Raw genomic sequence first — 19940 nt, 5'->3', positions numbered from 1 at the left:
GAACTACTGGTTCCAGAATAAAATAAGAAACTCAATTAATACCTTGACCTTTATAGTTGACCTTGACTTGACCTTTATAGTTACGTTAGCAGACTTGACCTTTATAGTGACGTTAGCAGACTTGACCTTTATAGTGACGTTAGCAGACTTGACCTTTATAGTTACGTTAGCAGACTTGACCTTTATAGTGACGTTAGCAGACTTGACCTTTATAGTTACGTTAGCAGACTTGACCTTTATAGTGACGTTAGCAGACTTGACCTTTATAGTGACGTTAGCAGACTTGACCTTTATAGTTAGGTTAGCAGACTTGACCAGTAAGTGTGTGTAACAAAGATTTTTATAAATAAACACTTTCAATGCACAAACACATTCGCAGTAGATCTCTCTCACCGTTGCAGTGGGTGACCATGGCGAGCAGCTGCTGCACGGTGTCAGTCAGTATAGCCTGCTGTTTCTGCAGTCGTGTGCTGGTGTGTGTGGAGGCCCCCAGCTCTCCATGTAGCTGGGTGACCAGGCGCCTCTGTCTCTCCAGCATGTCCTGCAGCCTCTGTCTCTCCCTCTGAAGACCCTGGAGCTCCTCAACGTGCCTGGTCTCTAAAGCTGAGAACCTCTGCTCTATCAAACTATGAAAAAAAGAGAGAGAGAGAGAGAGAGAGAGAGAGAGAGACAGAGAGAGAGAGAGAGAGAGAGAGAGAGAGAGAGAGAGAGAGAGAGAGAGGATGGTTGTCTCTCTATTCTAAGAGGAACCATCCTACAGTCAAAGAACCCTTGATGAACCACTGTTTTCTTCTTCCTAAGAGTGACCAAGCCATAAGAAAGGGAGGTGCCAGATAGAGATTGGAGGAGTGAGACAGCAACTGAACGGTTGACCCCTAGAGGGGTCAGGTGACCTGTCAGCACAATAAAGCAGCACTGGATTGGTTGACTCAAAGGAACCAATTTTGTTAAATGCATGTCTCAGGAATTAACATTATGCAGACTCCTGTACCTCCTATATATATGAATAAATGACTGCAGAGGGGGACAGGAAGGACCGTTCTATTCAGCAAATGCCAAGGAAACAGCCTGTGATCTACTGGGCTGTCCGCACCACCCTCTGTGTGTGTGTGTGTGTGTGTGTGTGTGTGTGTGTGTGTGTGTGTGTGTGTGTGTGTGTGTGTGTGTGTGTGAGTGTGGATGTGTGTGTGTGTGTGGGTGTGTGTGTGTGTGTGTGTGTGTGTGTGTGGGTGTGTAACCTGGGGTAACCATGACGTGCATATCGAGGGTGCTGTGTGTGTGGTAACCATGACGTCTGCATATGACTCTCTCTACCCTGGAACCATAGACGGTATCGAGGGTCTCTCTCTAACCTGGGGTAACCATGACGTCTTCATATCGAGGGTCTCTCTACCCTGGGGTAACCATGACGTCTGCATATCGAGGGTCTCTCTACCCTGGGGTAACCATGACGTCTGCATATCGAGGGCCTCTCTACCCTGGGGTAACCATGACGTCTGCATATCGAGGGTCTCTCTACCCTGGGGTAACCATGACGTCTGCATATCGAGGGTCTCTCTACCCTGGGGTAACCATGACGTCTGCATATCGAGGGTCTCTCTACCCTGGGGTAACCATGACGTCTGCATATCGAGGGTCTCTCTACCCTGGGGTAACCATGACGTCTGCATATCGAGGGTCTCTCTACCCTGGGGTAACCATGACGTCTGCATATCGAGGGCCTCTCTACCCTGGGGTAACCATGACGTCTGCATATCGAGGGTCTCTCTACCCTGGGGTAACCATGACGTCTGCATATCGAGGGGCTCTCTACCCTGGGGTAACCATGACGTCTGCATATCGAGGGGCTCTCTACCCTGGGGTAACCATGACGTCTGCATATCGAGGGTCTCTCTACCCTGGGGTAACCATGACGTCTGCATATCGAGGGTCTCTCTACCCTGGGGTAACCATGACGTCTGCATATCGAGGGTCTCTCTACCCTGGGGTAACCATGACGTCTGCATATCGAGGGTCTCTCTACCCTGGGGTAACCATGACGTCTGCATATCGAGGGCCTCTCTACCCTGGGGTAACCATGACGTCTGCATATCGAGGGTCTCTCTACCCTGGGGTAACCATGACGTCTGCATATCGAGGGGCTTTCTACCCTGGGGTAACCATGACGTCTGCATATCGAGGGTCTCTACCCTGGGGTAACCATGACGTCTGCATATCGAGGGCTCTCTACCCTGGGGTAACCATGACGTCTGCATATCGAGGGTCTCTCTACCCTGGGGTAACCATGACGTCTGCATATCGAGGGGCTCTCTACCCTGGGGTAACCATGACGTCTGCATATCGAGGGCTCTCTACCCTGGGGTAACCATGACGTCTGCATATCGAGGGTCTCTCTACCCTGGGGTAACCATGACGTCTGCATATCGAGGGTCTCTCTACCCTGGGGTAACCATGACGTCTGCATATCGAGGGTCTCTACCCTGGGGTAACCATGACGTCTGCATATCGAGGGTCTCTCTACCCTGGGGTAACCATGACGTCTGCATATCGAGGGTCTCTCTACCCTGGGGTAACCATGACGTCTGCATATCGAGGGTCTCTCTACCCTGGGGTAACCATGGGCCCTCTTAGGGTGTGGTGGATAGGGTCTCTCTGGGGTGTGACGTGGCATATCGAGGGTCCTCTCTGGGGTGTGGTGGATATCGGGGTCCCTCCCTGGGGTAACCAGGGTGCATATCGGGGTCTGGATACCCTGGGGTAACCTGACGGTGTGCATATCGAGGGTCTCTCTCTGGGGTGTGACGTGGATATCGAGGGTCCTCTAGAGGGGTGGTGGATATCGAGGTCCTCTGAGGGTGTGGTGGCATATCGAGGGCCATACCCTGGGGTGTGGTGGATATCGGGCCCTCTGAGGGTGGGGGATAGGACGCCCTCTGAGGGTGTGGTGGATAGGGCCCTCTGAGGGTGTGGTGGATAGGGTCCCCTGGGGTGTGGTGGATAGGGCCCTCTGAGGGTGTGGTGGATAGGGCCCTCTGAGGGTGTGGTGGATAGGGCCCTCTGAGGGTGTGGTGGATAGGGCCCTCTGAGGGTGTGGTGGATAGGGCCCTCTGAGGGTGTGGTGGATAGGGCCCTCTGAGGGTGTGGTGGATAGGGCCCTCTGAGGGTGTGGTGGATAGGGCCTCTGAGGGTGTGGTGGATAGGGCCCTCTGAGGGTGTGGTGGATAGGGTCCTCTGAGGGTGTGGTGGATAGGGCCATCTGAGGGTGTGGTGGATAGGGCCCTGAGGGTGTGGTGGAGGGTGGGTGGTGGATAGGGCCCTGAGGGTGTGGTGGATAGGGTCCTCTGAGGGTGTGGTGGATAGGGCCCTCTGAGGGTGTGGTGGATAGGGCCCTCTGAGGGTGTGGTGGATAGGGCCCTCTGAGGGTGTGGTGGATAGGGCCCTCTGAGGGTGTGGTGGATAGGGCCATCTGAGGGTGTGGTGGATAGGGCCCTCTGAGGGTGTGGTGGATAGGGCCCTCTGAGGGTGTGGTGGATAGGGCCCTCTGAGGGTGTGGTGGATAGGGCCCTCTGAGGGTGTGGTGGATAGGGTCCTCTGAGGGTGTGGTGGATAGGGCCATCTGAGGGTGTGGTGGATAGGGCCCTCTGAGGGTGTGGTGGATAGGGCCCTCTGAGGGTGTGGTGGATAGGGCCCTCTGAGGGTGTGGTGGATAGGGCCCTCTGAGGGTGTGGTGGATAGGGCCCTCTGAGGGTGTGGTGGATAGGGCCCTCTGAGGGTGTGGTGGATAGGGCCCTCTGAGGGTGTGGTGGATAGGGCCCTCTGAGGGTGTGGTGGATAGGGCCCTCTGAGGGTGTGGTGGATAGGGCCCTCTGAGGGTGTGGTGGATAGGGTCCTCTGAGGGTGTGGTGGATAGGGCCCTCTGAGGGTGTGGTGGATAGGGCCCTCTGAGGGTGTGGTGGATAGGGCCCTCTGAGGGTGTGGTGGATAGGGCCCTCTGAGGGTGTGGTGGATAGGGTCCTCTGAGGGTGTGGTGGATAGGGCCCTCTGAGGGTGTGGTGGATAGGGTCCTCTGAGGGTGTGGTGGATAGGGCCCTCTGAGGGTGTGGTGGATAGGGCCCTCTGAGGGTGTGGTGGATAGGGCCCTCTGAGGGTGTGGTGGATAGGGCCCTCTGAGGGTGTGGTGGATAGGGCCCTCTGAGGGTGTGGTGGATAGGGCCCTCTGAGGGTGTGGTGGATAGGGCCCTCTGAGGGCGTGGTGGATAGGGCCCTCTGAGGGTGTGGTGGATAGGGCCCTCTGAGGGTGTGGTGGATAGGGCCCTCTGAGGGTGTGGTGGATAGGGCCCTCTGAGGGTGTGGTGGATAGGGCCCTCTGAGGGTGTGGTGGATAGGGCCCTCAGAGGGTGTGGTGGATAGGGCCCTCTGAGGGTGTGGTGGATAGGGCCCTCAGAGGGTGTGGTGGATAGGGTCCTCTGAGGGTGTGGTGGATAGGGTCCTCTGAGGGTGTGGTGGATAGGGCCCTCTGAGGGTGTGGTGGATAGGGCCCTCTGAGGGTGTGGTGGATAGGGCCCTCAGAGGGTGTGGTGGATAGGGCCCTCTGAGGGTGTGGTGGATAGGGCCCTCTGAGGGTGTGGTGGATAGGGCCCTCTGAGGGTGTGGTGGATAGGCCCTCTGAGGGTGTGGTGAATAGGGCCCTCTGAGGGTGTGGTGGATAGGGCCCTCTGAGGGTGTGGTGGATAGGGCCCTCTGAGGGTGTGGTGGATAGGGCCCTCTGAGGGTGTGGTGGATAGGGCCCTCTGAGGGTGTGGTGGATAGGGCCCTCTGAGGGTGTGGTGGATAGGGCCCTCTGAGGGTGTGGTGGATAGGGCCCTCTGAGGGTGTGGTGGATAGGGCCCTCTGAGGGTGTGGTGGATAGGGCCCTCTGAGGGTGTGGTGGATAGGGTCCTCTGAGGGTGTGGTGGATAGGGCCCTCTGAGGGTGTGGTGGATAGGGTCCTCTGAGGGTGTGGTGGATAGGGTCCTCTGAGGGTGTGGTGGATAGGGCCCTCTGAGGGTGTGGTGGATAGGGTCCTCTGAGGGTGTGGTGGATAGGGTCCTCTGAGGGTGTGGTGGATAGGGCCCTCTGAGGGTGTGGTGGATAGGGCCCTCTGAGGGTGTGGTGGATAGGGTCCTCTGAGGGTGTGGTGGATAGGGCCCTCTGAGGGTGTGGTGGATAGGGCCCTCTGAGGGTGTGGTGGATAGGGCCCTCTGAGGGTGTGGTGGATAGGGCCCTCTGAGGGTGTGGTGGATAGGGCCCTCTGAGGGTGTGGTGGATAGGGTCCTCTGAGGGTGTGGTGGATAGGGCCCTCTGAGGGTGTGGTGGATAGGGCCCTCTGAGGGCGTGGTGGATAGGGCCCTCTGAGGGTGTGGTGGATAGGGCCCTCTGAGGGTGTGGTGGATAGGGCCCTCTGAGGGTGTGGTGGATAGGGTCCCCTGAGGGTGTGGTGGATAGAGCTGCTGTACCTGCTTTTATCATTGAGTCGTGAGATCTCCTGATTCTGCTGGAGGACGTGTTTCTCTAGACGGTCAGTGAACAGAGAATACTCTAACAGCTGAATCTCCATTCTACTGGTCTGGTTCAGCACCTGGGGAGGGAGTGAGGGTTATTCAGTTACCTGACAGTTACCTGCTTAAATTCTTGTTAAAAACCTCTTCAGGATCGGACCTTTTTTTTTCAATTCTCGCATGAAGTGACATGCCCAAATCTAACTGCCTTTAGCTCTGTCCCTGATGCAAGGATATGCATTTTCTTGGTACCATTTGAAAGGAAACACTTTGAAGTTTGTGGAAATGTGAAAGTAATGTAGGATAATATAACACAATAGATCTGGTAAAATATAATACAAAGGAATAAAAATACTTTATTTTGTATTTTTTTTGTACCATCATCTTTGAAATGCAAGAGAAAGGCCATCGTACATTATTCCAGCCCAGCAAATGTATATTTCGGCCACTAGATGGCAGCAGTGTATGTGCAAAGTTTTAGACTGATCCAATGAACCATTGTATTTCTGCTCAAAATGTTGTATCAATACTGCTCAAATGTGCCTAATTTGTTTATTAATACCTTTTCATGTTCAAATTTGTGCACTCTCCTCAAACAATAGCATGGTATTATTTCATATATAATCGCTAGTGTAAATTGGACAGTGCAGATGAAATGACTAGCTGATATAGAGACGCCTGTGTACTTTCTCAGAGCTATACACCAGACACAGGTAGATAAACGTGGAGGGGCCTGTTAAACCATTTCACAGATTTATGTTTAATCAAGGTTGACAGCTACATTTGTATCTTTATTTTTACAGCTAGACTGATAACCAACCAGTCATAATATTTGTACAGGTTGCACTGTCCTACAGCTCTACGCTACAACTAAAGACCATCTGTGTTGTGGCTCCATGTTTAATGTTTTAACTGGCTGATTGTCCGTCAATTCAGCATGTCAATCAAAGTGTTCACGCTGAGGGACAACAGATCTCAGAGGTCAACCCTGGGTCACCAGCCTGGAGTGTCACAGCCTGGAGTGCCACAGAGCGCCACAGCCTGGAGCGCCACAGCCTGGAGCGCCACAGCCTGGAGCGCCACAGCCTGGACTGCCACAGCCTGGAGCGCCACAGCCTGGAGCGCCACAGCCTGGAGCGCCACAGCCTGGAGCGCCACAGCCTGGAGTGCCACAGGGTGTGGAGTGTTTTTGGTCTTAACTAATGACAAGACACCTGAGACAATTAGCTCAATCAATGAAACATACCTGGGACAACTGGCCTGATCAATTAATAACACCTGAGACAACTAGCCTAATCAATGAATCACACCTGGGACAACTGGCCTAATCAATTAATAACACACGGGACAACTAGCCTGATCAATTAATAACACATGGGACAACTAGCCTGATCAATTAATAACACCTGGGACAACTGGCCTAATCAATTAATAACACCTGAGACAACTAGCCTGATCAATTAATAACACATGGGACAACTGGCCTGATCAATTAATAACACCTGAGACAACTAGCCTGATCAATTAATAACACCTGGGACAACTGGCCTAATCAATTAATAACACCTGAGACAACTAGCCTGATCAATTAATAACACATGGGACAACTGGCCTGATCAATTAATAACACCTGAGACAACTAGCCTGATCAATTAATAACACCTGGGACAACTAGCCTGATCAATTAATAACACCTGGGACAACTAGCCTGATCAATTAATAACACCTGGGACAACTGGCCTAATCAATTAATAACACCTGGGACAACTAGCCTGATCAATTAATAACACATGGGACAACTAGCCTAATCAATGAATCACACCTGGGACAACTAGTCTGATCAATTAATAACACATGGGACGACTAGCCTAATCAATTAATAACACCTGGGACAACTGGCCTAATCAATTAATAATACCTGGGACAACTGGCCTAATCAATTAATCACACCTGGGACAACTAGCCTGATCAATTAATAACACCTGGGACAACTGGCCTAATCAATTAATAACACATGGGACAACTAGCCTAATCAATTAATAACACCTGAGACAACTAGCCTAATCAATGAATCACACCTGGGACAACTAGCCTAATCAATTAATAACACCTGAGACAACTAGCCTGATCAATTAATAACACATGGGACAACTGGCCTAATCAATGAATCACACCTGAGACAACTAGCCTGATCAATTAATAACACATGGGACAACTGGCCTAATCAATGAATCACACCTGGGACAACTAGCCTGATCAATTAATAACACCTGGGACAACTGGCCTAATCAATTAATAACACATGGGACAACTAGCCTAATCAATTAATAACACCTGAGACAACTAGCCTAATCAATGAATCACACCTGGGACAACTAGCCTGATCAATTAATAACACCTGGGACAACTAGCCTGATCAATTAATAACACCTGGGACAACTAGCCTAATCAATGAATCACACCTGGGACAACTAGCCTGATCAATTAATAACACCTGGGACAACTGGCCTAATCAATTAATAACACCTGAGACAACTGGCCTAATCAATGAATCACACCTGGGACAACTGGCCTAATCAATGAATCACACCTGGGACAACTAGCCTAATCAATGAATCACACCTGGGACAACTGGCCTAATCAAATTAATAACACCTGGGACAACTGGCCTAATCAAATAATCACACCTGGGACAACTGGCCTAATCAATGAATCACACCTGGGACAACTGGCCTAATCAATGAATCACACCTGGGACAACTGGCCTAATCAAATAATCACACCTGGGACAACTGGCCTAATCAATGAATCACACCTGGGACAACTGGCCTAATCAATGAATCACACCTGGGACAAATGGCCTAATCAAATAATCACACCTGGGACAACTGGCCTAATCAATGAATCACACCTGGGACAACTACCCTAATCAATGAATCACACCTGGGACAACTGGCCTAATCAATGAATCACACCTGGGACAACTGGCCTAATCAATGAATCACACCTGGGACAACTGGCCTAATCAATGAATCACACCTGGGACAACTACCCTAATCAATGAATCACACCTGGGACAACTGGCCTAATCAATGAATCACACCTGGGACAACTACCCTAATAAATTAATAACACCTGGCCTGATCAATTAATAACACCTGAGACAACTAGCCTAATCAATGAATCACACCTGGGACAACTGGCCTAATCAATGAATCACACCTGAGACAACTAGCCTAATCAATGAATCACACCTTGGACAACTGGCCTAATAAATTAATAACACCTGGGACAACTGGCCTGATCAATGAATCACACCTGGGACAACTGGCCTAATCAATGAATCACACCTGGGACAACTACCCTAATAAATTAATAACACCTGGGACAACTGGCCTGATCAATGAATCACACCTTGGACAACTGGCCTAATAAATTAATAACACCTGGGACAACTGGCCTAATCAATGAATCACACCTGGGACAACTACCCTAATAAATTAATAACACCTGGCCTGATCAATGAATCACACCTGGGACAACTAGCCTAATCAATGAATCACACCTTGGACAACTGGCCTAATAAATTAATAACACCTGGGACAACTGGCCTAATAAATGAATAACACCTGGGACAACTAGCCTAATCAATGAATCACACCTGGGACAACTACCCTAATAAATGAATAACACCTGGGACAACTAGCCTAATCAATGAATCACACCTTGGACAACTGGCCTAATAAATTAATAACACCTGGGACAACTGGCCTGATCAATGAATCACACCTGGGACAACTGGCCTGATCAATGAATCACACCTGGGACAACTACCCTAATAAATTAATAACACCTGGGACAACTGGCCTGATCAATGAATCACACCTGGGACAACTGGCCTAATCAATTAATAACACATGGGACAACTGGCCTGATCAATGAATCACACCTGGGACAACTGGCCTGATCAATGAATCACACCTGGGACAACTACCCTAATAAATTAATAACACCTGGGACAACTGGCCTAATCAATGAATCACACCTGGGACAACTACCCTAATAAATTAATAACACCTGGGACAACTGGCCTAATAAATTAATAACACCTGGGACAACTAGCCTAATCAATGAATCACACCTGGGACAACTACCCTAATAAATTAATAACACCTGGGACAACTGGCCTGATCAATGAATCACACCTGGGACAACATAAAAACTAATCAACACATTGAAAGTTGAATCATGTCTTTTGTTGCAGGGCTGAACCAAAAGCCTCTTTCAGACCAGGATTGTTCAACCTCTAAATGATCAGCAAGCCAGTTGTCATCATATATCTTGATATAGACATGGAAGAGTCAGGGACCATGGCAAGAGGGTGGGGGTAGTCTTCACAACAGGTCCACCGATTGGCTTACCTGGGTCTCCACGTCTGTCAATTTGCGGGTCTGCTCGGCTGATTGGCTGAAGAGTTTAGTCCCGATCTCCAACATGGCCGCCGTCTGGGTGTGAACAGCGTTTGTCTTCATCTCCTCCATCCCAGAACGCAGGTTCTCCTGGATGGACCTCTCCAGCTGGAATACAGGGAATACCAGGAATACGGTCAGGAGAGAGAGAGATATACAGGGAATACCAGGAATATGGACAGGAGAGAGAGACACAGGGAATACCAGGAATATGGTCAGGAGAGAGAGAGATATACAGGGAATACCAGGAATATGGACAGGAGAGAGAGACACAGGGAATACCAGGAATATGGACAGGAGAGAGAGAGATATACAGGGAATACCAGGAATATGGTCAGGAGAGAGAGAGATATACAGGGAATACCAGGAATATGGACAGGAGAGAGAGACACAGGGAATACCAGGAATATGGACAGGAGAGAGAGGGAGATATACAGGGAATACCAGGAATACGGTCAGGAGAGAGAGGGAGATATACAGGGAATACCAGGAATACGGTCAGGAGAGAGAGAGATACAGGGAATACCAGGAATATGGTCAGGAGAGAGAGAGATACAGGGAATACCAGGAATACGGTCAGGAGAGAGAGATATATACAGGGAATACCAGGAATACGGTCAGGAGAGAGAGATACAGGGAATACCAGGAATACGGTCAGGAGAGAGAGATACAGGGAATACCAGGAATACGGACAGGAGACAGAGATACAGGGAATACCAGGAATACGGTCAGGAGAGAGAGATACAGGGAATACCAGGAATACGGTCAGGAGAGAGAGATACAGGGAATACCAGGAATACGGACAGGAGAGAGAGATACAGGGAATACCAGGAATACGGTCAGGAGAGAGAGATATATACAGGGAATACCAGGAATACGGACAGGAGAGAGAGATATACAGGGAATACCAGGAATATGGACAGGAGAGAGAGAGATATACAGGGAATACCAGGAATACGGACAGGAGAGAGAGATATACAGGGAATACCAGGAATATGGTCAGGAGAGAGGGGGAGATATACAGGGAATACCAGGAATACGGTCAGGAGAGAGAGATACAGGGAATAACAGGAATACGGTCAGGAGAGAGAGATATATACAGGGAATACCAGGAATACGGACAGGAGAGAGAGAGATACAGGGAATACCAGGAATACGGTCAGGAGAGAGAGATATACAGGGAATACCAGGAATATGGTCAGGAGAGAGAGATATACACATCAACATCATCATCCCAGAAACCCTAGACCCACTCCAATTTGCGTATCGCCCCAACAGATCCACAGATGATGCAATCTCTATTGCACTCCACACTGCCCTTTCCCACCTGGACAAAAGGAAGACCTACATGAGAATGCTGTTCATTGACTACAGCACCACAGGCCTCTGGCTGGGGGAGGTCCCTAAATGAACCCAACCCCGGAGAGGAATGCTGTTCATTGACTACAGCACCACAGGCCTCTGGCTGGGGAGGTCCCTAAATGAACCCAACCCTGGAGAGGAATGCTGTTCATTGACTACAGCACCACAGGCCTCTGGCTGGGGAGGTCCCTAAATGAACCCAACCCTGGAGAGGAATGCTGTTCATTGACTACAGCACCACAGGCCTCTGGCTGGGGGAGGTCCCTAAATGAACCCAACCCCGGAGAGGAATGCTGTTCATTGACTACAGCTCAGCGTTCAACACCATAGTGCCCTCAAAGCTCATCACTCAGCTAAGGACTCTGGGACACATCTCTCCAGATTCTACTACAGCTCTGGACAACGTATTGAGCTTTTCTGGTGTCAAATGTGTTTTCAATCCTTCTTTTATTTATGGTTTGGACTTTTTGCAAGACATCCAACTAGAACCAGAACAAATAGCAGGCCAAACTATCCCTCTCAGCACTGCCAGGACTGCGGAAAAATTGCAAATGCTTTCCGTTTGAGTTATATTAGGTTTTATTTTCATCGACAACGATGAGACCGCCTATAGGGAGGAGGTCGGAGACCTGGCCGTGTGGTACCAGGACAACAACCTCCCCCTCAACGTGATCAAGACAAAGGAGTTGATTGCGGACTACAGGAAAAGGAGGACCGAGCACGCCCCCATTCTCATTGACCGGGCTGCAGTGGAGCAGGTTGAGAGCTTCAAGTTCTTGGTGTCCACATCAACAACAAACTAACATGGTACATGTTCATGACAGTCGTGAAGAGGGCACGACAAAACCTATTCCCCTTCAGGAGACTGAAAATATTTGGCATGAGTCCTCAGATCCTCAAACGTTTCGACAGCTACACCATCAACCTGTCTGGGTAAGGCCCAGTGCTCAGCCTCCAACCGGCACTACAGAGGGTCGTGGGTAAGGCCCAGTGCTCAGCCTCCAACCGGCACTACAGAGGGTCGTGGGTAAGGCCCATGCTCAGCCTCACACTTTCCCTCTCTGTCACGAACACACTCTCCCTCTCTCTCTGTCACCAACACACTCTCCCTCTCTCTGTCACGAACACACTCTCCCTCTCTCTCTGTCACCAACACTCTCCCTCTCTCTCTGTCACCAACACACTCTCCCTCTCTCTCTGTCACCAACACTCTCCCTCTCTCTCTGTCACCAACACTCTCCCTCTCTCTCTGTCACCAACACTCTCTCCCTCTCTCTGTCACCAACACACTCTCCCTCTCCCTCTGTCACCAACACACTCTCCCTCTCTCTCTCTCTCTCTCACCAACACACTCTCCCTCTCTCTCTCACCAACACACTCTCCCTCTCTCTCTCACCAACACACTCTCCCTCTCTCTCTGTCACCAACACACTCTCCCTCTCTCTCTGTCACCAACACTCTCCCTCTCTCTCTGTCACCAACACACTCTCCCTCTCCCTCTGTCACCAACACACTCTCCCTCTCTCTCTCTCTCTCACCAACACACTCTCCCTCTCTCTCTCACCAACACACTCTCCCTCTCTCTCTCACCAACACACTCTCCCTCTCTCTCTATCACCAACACACTCTCCCTCTCTCTCTGTCACAAACACTCTCCCTCTCTCTCTGTCACCAACACTCTCCCTCTCTCTCTGTCACCAACACTCTCCCTCTCTCTCTGTCAGCAACACACTCTCCCTCTCTCTGTAACCAACACTCTCTCCCTCTCTCTGTAACCAACACTCTCTCCCTCTCTCTCTCTCACCAACACACTCTCCCTATCTCTGTCACCAACACACTCTCCCTCTCCCTCTGTCACCAACACACTCTCCCTCTCTCTCTCTCTCTCACCAACACACTCTCCCTCTCTCTCTCACCAACACACTCTCCCTCTCTCTCTCACCAACACACTCTCCCTCTCCCTCTGTCACCAACACACTCTCCCTCTCTCTCTCTCACCAACACACTCACCATCTCTCTCTCTCACCAACACACTCTCCCTCTCTCTGTCACCAACACACTCTCCCTCTCTCTGTAACCAACACTCTCTCCCTCTCTCTGTCACCAACACACTCTCCCTCTCTCTGTCACCAACACACTCTCCCTCTCTCTGTAACCAACACTCTCTCCCCCTCTCTCTCTCACCAACACACTCTCCCTCTCTCTGTCACCAACACACTCTCCCTCTCCCTCTGTCACCAACACACTCTCCCTCTCTCTCTCTCTCTCTCACCAACACACTCTCCCTCTCTCTCTCACCAACACACTCTCCCTCTCTCTCTCACCAACACACTCTCCCTCTCCCTCTGTCACCAACACACTCTCCCTCTCTCTCTCTCACCAACACACTCACCATCTCTCTCTCTCACCAACACACTCTCCCTCTCTCTGTCACCAACACACTCTCCCTCTCTCTCTCACCAACACTCTCTCCCTCTCTCTGTAACCAACACTCTCTCCCTCTCTCTCTCTCACCAACACACTCTCCCTCTCTCTGTCACCAACACACTCTCCCTCTCCCTCTGTCACCAACACACTCTCCCTCTCTCTCTCTCTCTCTCTCACCAACACACTCTCCCTCTCTCTCTCACCAACACACTCTCCCTCTCTCTCTCACCAACACACTCTCCCTCTCCCTCTGTCACCAACACACTCTCCCTCTCTCTCTCTCACCAACACACTCACCATCTCTCTCTCTCACCAACACACTCTCCCTCTCTCTGTCACCAACACACTCTCCCTCTCTCTGTCACCAACACACTCACCATCTCTCTCACACACACACACACACACACACACACACACAGACACAGACACAGACACAGACACACACACACACACACACACACACACACACACACACACACACACACACACACACACACACACACACACACACACACACACACTCTCTCTCTCTCTCTTTAGTGACTAACTCTGGTTTCGTGAACCCTGAGGGAGAACAGAAAGAGGAAGATGTGTTACCTTCTGCAACCATTGTGTATTATTCTCTGTGGAGCTCTCCAGTCTCTCCATCTTCCTCTCCTGCCATGAGGACCTAGCAGGCTGGGCTTTGTCCTGCTCAGGGTGACTCGATCCTGGGTCCGGGGCTGGCGGTGGCGGTGGCGGGGAGTCCCTCTGGAGGGAGTTGGTGACCTGGAAGTCTTTGAGGGGCTGGCAGTGTTCCACCTCGGGGAGAATGAAGGTGTAACTGCAGGGTCCATGCTGCACCCAGTGCTTCTTCTTCTCTGAGCCAATCACAGCAGTCGACAGGTACACCAGGTAGACCAGGGCCAGGGCCAGCAGCCGGTCCATCTCAGGTGAGACGAGGACGAGGGAGGGAGGGGGAGAAGGGTCAGGGTAAGTAGAGCAGAGAAGAACAACGAAAGTCTTTCTCTCTCTGTCTTCAATCTTCTCGTTCCCTCAGAAACTCTCAATTTATCCACAGTGTGTTGCGCTCCTTGAAGTTGCTGCTCTTTCGGTTGTCAGAGAATCTCTGTTGGATCAGTCGCGCTGTCTTCCCCCGAAAACCAACTCCTGCTATTCCACTGCACTCTGTCTGTCAGATACACACACACCCACACACACACCCACACACACACACACACACACACACACACACACACACACACACCACACACACCACACACACACACACACACACACACACACACACACACACACACACACACACACACACACACACACACACACACACACACACACACACACACACACACACACACACACACACACACACACACACACACAAGCAGGAAGAGATGATTGCTGGTCTGTTCTCTCCGTGGTGTTTAGACGACTCACTCCTGGAAACAAGCTGCTATCTCCCCAGTCTGATTATTAACCTCCTGTATTGTTGCCATGTGTTTCATCTGTCTCTCTTGCTATTTTTCAGGCTGTGTTTGTCCATTCACCTGGATGGAGAGAGAAGGAGAGAGAAGAGAGGGAGCAGCTGGGTTTGGGATGTTGGCTGAAGGTGGTAGAGCTCTTAAAGTAGTGATAGGATGTACCTCTCCTCCACACCCCTCATTCTTCATTATCACTCAAACACCCTTCTCCCTCCCTCCCTCCCTCCCTCCCTCCCTCCCTCCCTCCCTCCCTCCCTCCCTCCCTCTCTCTCTCTAGCTCCCACCCTCCCTCCCTCTCTCTCTCTAGCTCCCTCCCTCTATCTCTCTCTAGCTCCCCCTCTCTCTCTCTAGCTTCCTCCCTCCCTCTCTCTCTCTCTCTAGCTCCCTCCCTCCCTCCCTCCCTCCCTCCCTCCCTCCCTCTCTCTCTCTCTCTCTCTAGCTCCCTCCCTCCCTCCCTCCCTCCCTCCCTCTCTCTCTCTCTCTAGCTCCCTCCCTCTCTCTCTCTCTCTCTCTCTCTCTAGCTCCCTCCCTCCCTTCCTCTCTCTCTCTCTCTCTCTCTCTCTCTCTCCCTCCCTCCCCCCCCTCTCTCTCTCTCTCTAGCTCCCACCCTCCCTCCCTCACAGGGGTGCTCCCTCCCTCTCTCTCTCTCTCTAGCTCCCTCCCTCCCTCCCTTCCTCTCCCTCCCTCCCTCCCTCCCTCTCTCTCTCTCTAGCTCCCTCCCTCTCTCCTCGCTCTCTCTCTACCTCCCTCCCTCCCTCCCTCCCTCCCTCCCTCCCTCCCTCCCTCCCTCTCTCTCTCTCTCTCTCTAGCTCCCACCCTCCCTCCCTCGCAGGGGTGCTCCCTCCCTCTATATCTCTCTAGCTCCCCCTCTCTCTCTCTAGCTTCCTCCCTCCCTCTCTCTCTCTCTAGCTCCCTCCCTCCCTCCCTCCCTCCCTCTCTCTCTCTAGCTCCCTCCCTCCCTCCCTCCCTCTCTCTCTCTCTCTCTCTAGCTCCCTCCCTCCCTTCCTCTCTCTCTCTCGCTCTCTCCCTCCCTCCCTCCCTCCCTCGCCCTAGCTCCCTCCCTCCCTCCCTCCCTCCCTCCCTAGCTCCCTCCCTCGCCCTAGCTCCCTCCCTCCCTCCCTCCCTCTCTCTCTCTCTAGCTCCCTCCCTCCCTCTCTCGCTCTCTCTCTACCTCCCTCCCTCCCTCCCTCCCTCTCTCTCTCTCTCGCCCTAGCTCCCTCCCTCTCTCTCTCTCTCTCTCTCTCTCTCTCTCTCTCTCTCTCTCTCTCTCTCTCTCTCCCTCCCTTCCTCTCTCTCTCTCCTCTCCCTCCCTCCCCCTCTCTCTCTCTCTAGCTCCCACCCTCCCTCCCTCACTGGGGTGCTCCCTCCCTCTCTCTCTCTCTAGCTCCCTCCCCCTCTTTCTCTCTAGCTTCCTCCCTCCCTCTCTCTCTCTAGCTCCCTCCCTCTCTCTCTCTCTCTCTCTCTCTCTCTCTCTCTCTCTCTCTCTCTCTCTCTCTCTCTCTCTCTCTCTCTCTCTCTCTCTCTCTCCCTCCTCTCCTAGCTCCCTCCCTCCCTCTCTCTCCCTCCCTCCCTCCCTCCCTCTCTCTCTCTAGCCCCCTCCCTCCCTCTCTCTCTCTCTAGCTCCCTCCCTCTCTCCCTCGCTCTCTCTCTACCTCCCTCCCTCCCTCCCTCTCTCTCTCTCTCTCTAGCTCCCTCCCTCTCTCTCTCTCTCTCTCTCTCTCTCTCTCTCTCTCTCTCTCTCTCTCTCTCTCTCTCTCTCTCTCTCTCTCTCTCTCTCTCTCTCTCTCTCTCTCTCTCTCTCTCCCCTCTCCCTAGCTCCCTCCCTCCCTCCCTCCCTCGCCCTAGCTCCCTCCCTCCCTCCCTCCCTCCCTCCCTAGCTCCCTCCCTCCCTCGCCCTAGCTCCCTCCCTCCCTCCCTCCCTCTCTCTCTCTAGCTCCCTCCCTCCCTCTCTCGCTCTCTCTCTCCTCCCTCCCTCCCTCCCTCCCTCCCTCTCTCTCTCTCGCCCTAGCTCCCTCCCTCTCTCTCTCTCTCTCTCTCTCTCTCTCTCTCTCTCTCTCTCTCTCTCTCTCTCTCTCTCTCTCTCTCTCTCTCTCTCTCCCTCCCTCCCTCGCCCCCTCCCTCCCTCCCTCCCTCCCTCGCCCTAGCTCCCTCCCTCCCTCCCTAGCTCCCTCCCTCCCTCGCCCTAGCTCCCTCCCTCCCTCCCTCCCTCTCTCTCTCTCTAGCTCCCTCCCTCCCTCTCTCGCTCTCTCTCTACCTCCCTCCCTCCCTCCCTCCCTCTCTCTCTCTCTCTCTCTCTCGCCCTAGCTCCCTCTCTCTCTCTCTCTCTCTCTCTCTCTCTCTCTCTCTCTCTCTCTCTCTCTCTCTCTCTCTCTCTCTCTCTCTCTCTCTCTCCTCCCTCCCTCCCTCCCTCGCCCTCCCTCCCTCCCTCCCCTCCCTCCCTCCCCTCCCTCCCTCGCCCTAGCTCCCTCCCTCCCTCCCTCCCTCTCTCTCTCTCTAGCTCCCACCCTCCCTTGAAACAGGGGTGAGAGGAAACCACAAAGATGTCTGGCAGATGTGGTTTGATCCATCCCACCTGTAAGAATATCAGACGGGTGTCTTTATGGCCTCTACCATCTGGAACAAAGGGGGCTACTGGCCTCTACCATCTGGAACAGAGGGGGCTACTGGCCTCTACCATCTGGAACAGAGGGGGCTACTGGCCTCTACCATCTGGAACAGAGGGGGCTACTGGCCTCTACCATCTATAACGGAGGGGTGTACTGGCCTCTACCATCTGGAACAGAGGGGGCTACTGGCCTCTACCATCTATAACGGAGGGGTGTTCTGGCCTCTACCATCTATAACGGAGGGGTGTACTGGCCTCTACCATCTAGAATGGAGGGGTGTACTGGCCTCTACCATCTATAACGGAGGGGTGTACTGGCCTCTACCATCTAGAACAGAGGGGTCTACTGGCCTCTACCATCTAGACCAGAGGGGTGTACTGGCCTCTACCATCTAGACCAGAGGGGTGTACTGGCCTCTACCATCTAGAACAGAGGGGTGTACTGCCCTCTACCATCTATAACGGAGGGGTGTACTGGCCTCTACCATCTAGAACGGAGGGGTCTACTGGCCTCAACCATCTAGAACAGAGGGGTGTACTGGCCTCTACCATCTAGAACAGAGGGGTGTACTGGCCTCTACCATCTAGAACAGAGGGGTGTACTGGCCTCTACCATCTAGAACAGAGGGGTGTACTGGCCTCTACCATCTAGAACAGAGGGGTGTACTGGCTCTACCATCTAGAACAGAGGGGTGTACTGGCCTCTACCATCTAGAACAGAGGGTGGTACTGGCCTCTACCATCTAGAACAGAGGGGTGTACTGGCCTCTACCATCAATAACGGAGGGGTGTACTGGCCTCTACCATCTAGAACAGAGGGGTGTACTGGCCTCTACCATCTAGAACAGAGGGGTGTACTACCATCTAGAACAGAGGGGTGTACTGGCCTCTACCATTGAGCACAGAGGGGTGTACTGGCCTCTAGAACAGAGGAGAGTACTGGCCTCTACCATCTATAACGGAGGGGTGTACTGGCCTCTACCATCTAGAACGGAGGGGTGTACAGGCCTCTACCATCTAGAACAGAGGGGTTTACTGGCCTCTACCATCTAGAACAGAGGGGTGTACTGGCCTCTACCATCTAGAACAGAGGGGTGTACTGGCCTCTACCATCTAGAACAGAGGGGTGTACTGGCCTCTACCATCTAGAACAGAGGGGTGTACTGGCCTCTACCATCTAGAACAGAGGGGTGTACTGGCCTCTACCATCTAGAACAGAGGGGTGTACTGGCCTCTACCATCTAGAACAGAGGGGTGTACTGGCCTCTACCATCTAGAACAGAGGGGTGTACTGGCCTCTACCATCTAGAACAGAGGGGTGTACTGGCCTCTACCATCTAGAACAGAGGGGTGTACTGGCCTCTACCATCTAGAACGGAGGAGAGTACTGGCCTCTACCATCTACAACGGAGGGGTGTACTGGCCTCTACCATCTAGAACGGAGGGGTGTACAGGCCTCTACCATCTAGAACAGAGGGGTTTACTGGCCTCTACCATCTAGAACAGAGGGGTGTACTGGCCTCTACCATCTAGAACAGAGGGGTGTACTGGCCTCTACCATCTAGAACAGAGGGGTGTACTGGCCTCTACCATCTAGAACAGAGGGTGTACTGGCCTCTACCATCTAGAACAGAGGGGTGTACTGGCCTCTACCATCTAGAACAGAGGGGTGTACTGGCCTCTACCATCTAGAACAGAGGGGTGTACTGGCCTCTACCATCTAGAACAGAGGGGTGTACTGGCCTCTACCATCTAGAACAGAGGGGTGTACTGGCCTCTACCATCTAGAACAGAGGGGTGTACTGGCCTCTACCATCTAGAACAGAGGGTGTACTGGCCTCTACCATCTAGAACAGAGGGGTGTACTGGCCTCTACCATCTAGAACAGAGGGGTGTACTGGCCTCTACCATCTAGAACAGAGGGTGTACTGGCCTCTACCATCTAGAACAGAGGGGTGTACTGGCCTCTACCATCTATAACAGAGGGGTGTACTGGCCTCTACCATCTAGAACAGAGGGGTGTACTGGCCTCTACCATCTAGAACAGAGGGGTGTACTG

General features: G+C 52.4%; 1 protein-coding gene across 1 annotated transcript in view; it reads right to left on the bottom strand.

Annotated features, from left to right (window-relative positions):
• Positions 1 to 15052, bottom strand: part of angpt2b (angiopoietin 2b) — a 57865-nt gene extending 42813 nt beyond the window's left edge. Inside the window, exons 1-4 of the mRNA XM_052469111.1 lie at positions 14393 to 15052; positions 9959 to 10114; positions 5496 to 5617; positions 394 to 626 (exon numbers count right to left, since the gene is read on the bottom strand). Coding sequence (XP_052325071.1) covers positions 394 to 626; positions 5496 to 5617; positions 9959 to 10114; positions 14393 to 14722 — 841 coding nt within the window. The 5' untranslated portion in view covers positions 14723 to 15052. The remainder of the gene's footprint in view (positions 1 to 393; positions 627 to 5495; positions 5618 to 9958; positions 10115 to 14392) is intronic.
• Between the last annotated feature and the right edge of the window lie 4888 nt (positions 15053 to 19940).

The sequence above is a fragment of the Oncorhynchus keta genome, chromosome 19, assembly GCF_023373465.1.
Source record: "Oncorhynchus keta strain PuntledgeMale-10-30-2019 chromosome 19, Oket_V2, whole genome shotgun sequence".
In the NCBI taxonomy this organism is placed as follows: Eukaryota; Metazoa; Chordata; class Actinopteri; order Salmoniformes; family Salmonidae; genus Oncorhynchus; species Oncorhynchus keta.
The sequence above is the reverse complement of the archived record's forward strand: the minus strand, read 5'-3'. Positions and strand labels throughout refer to the sequence as shown.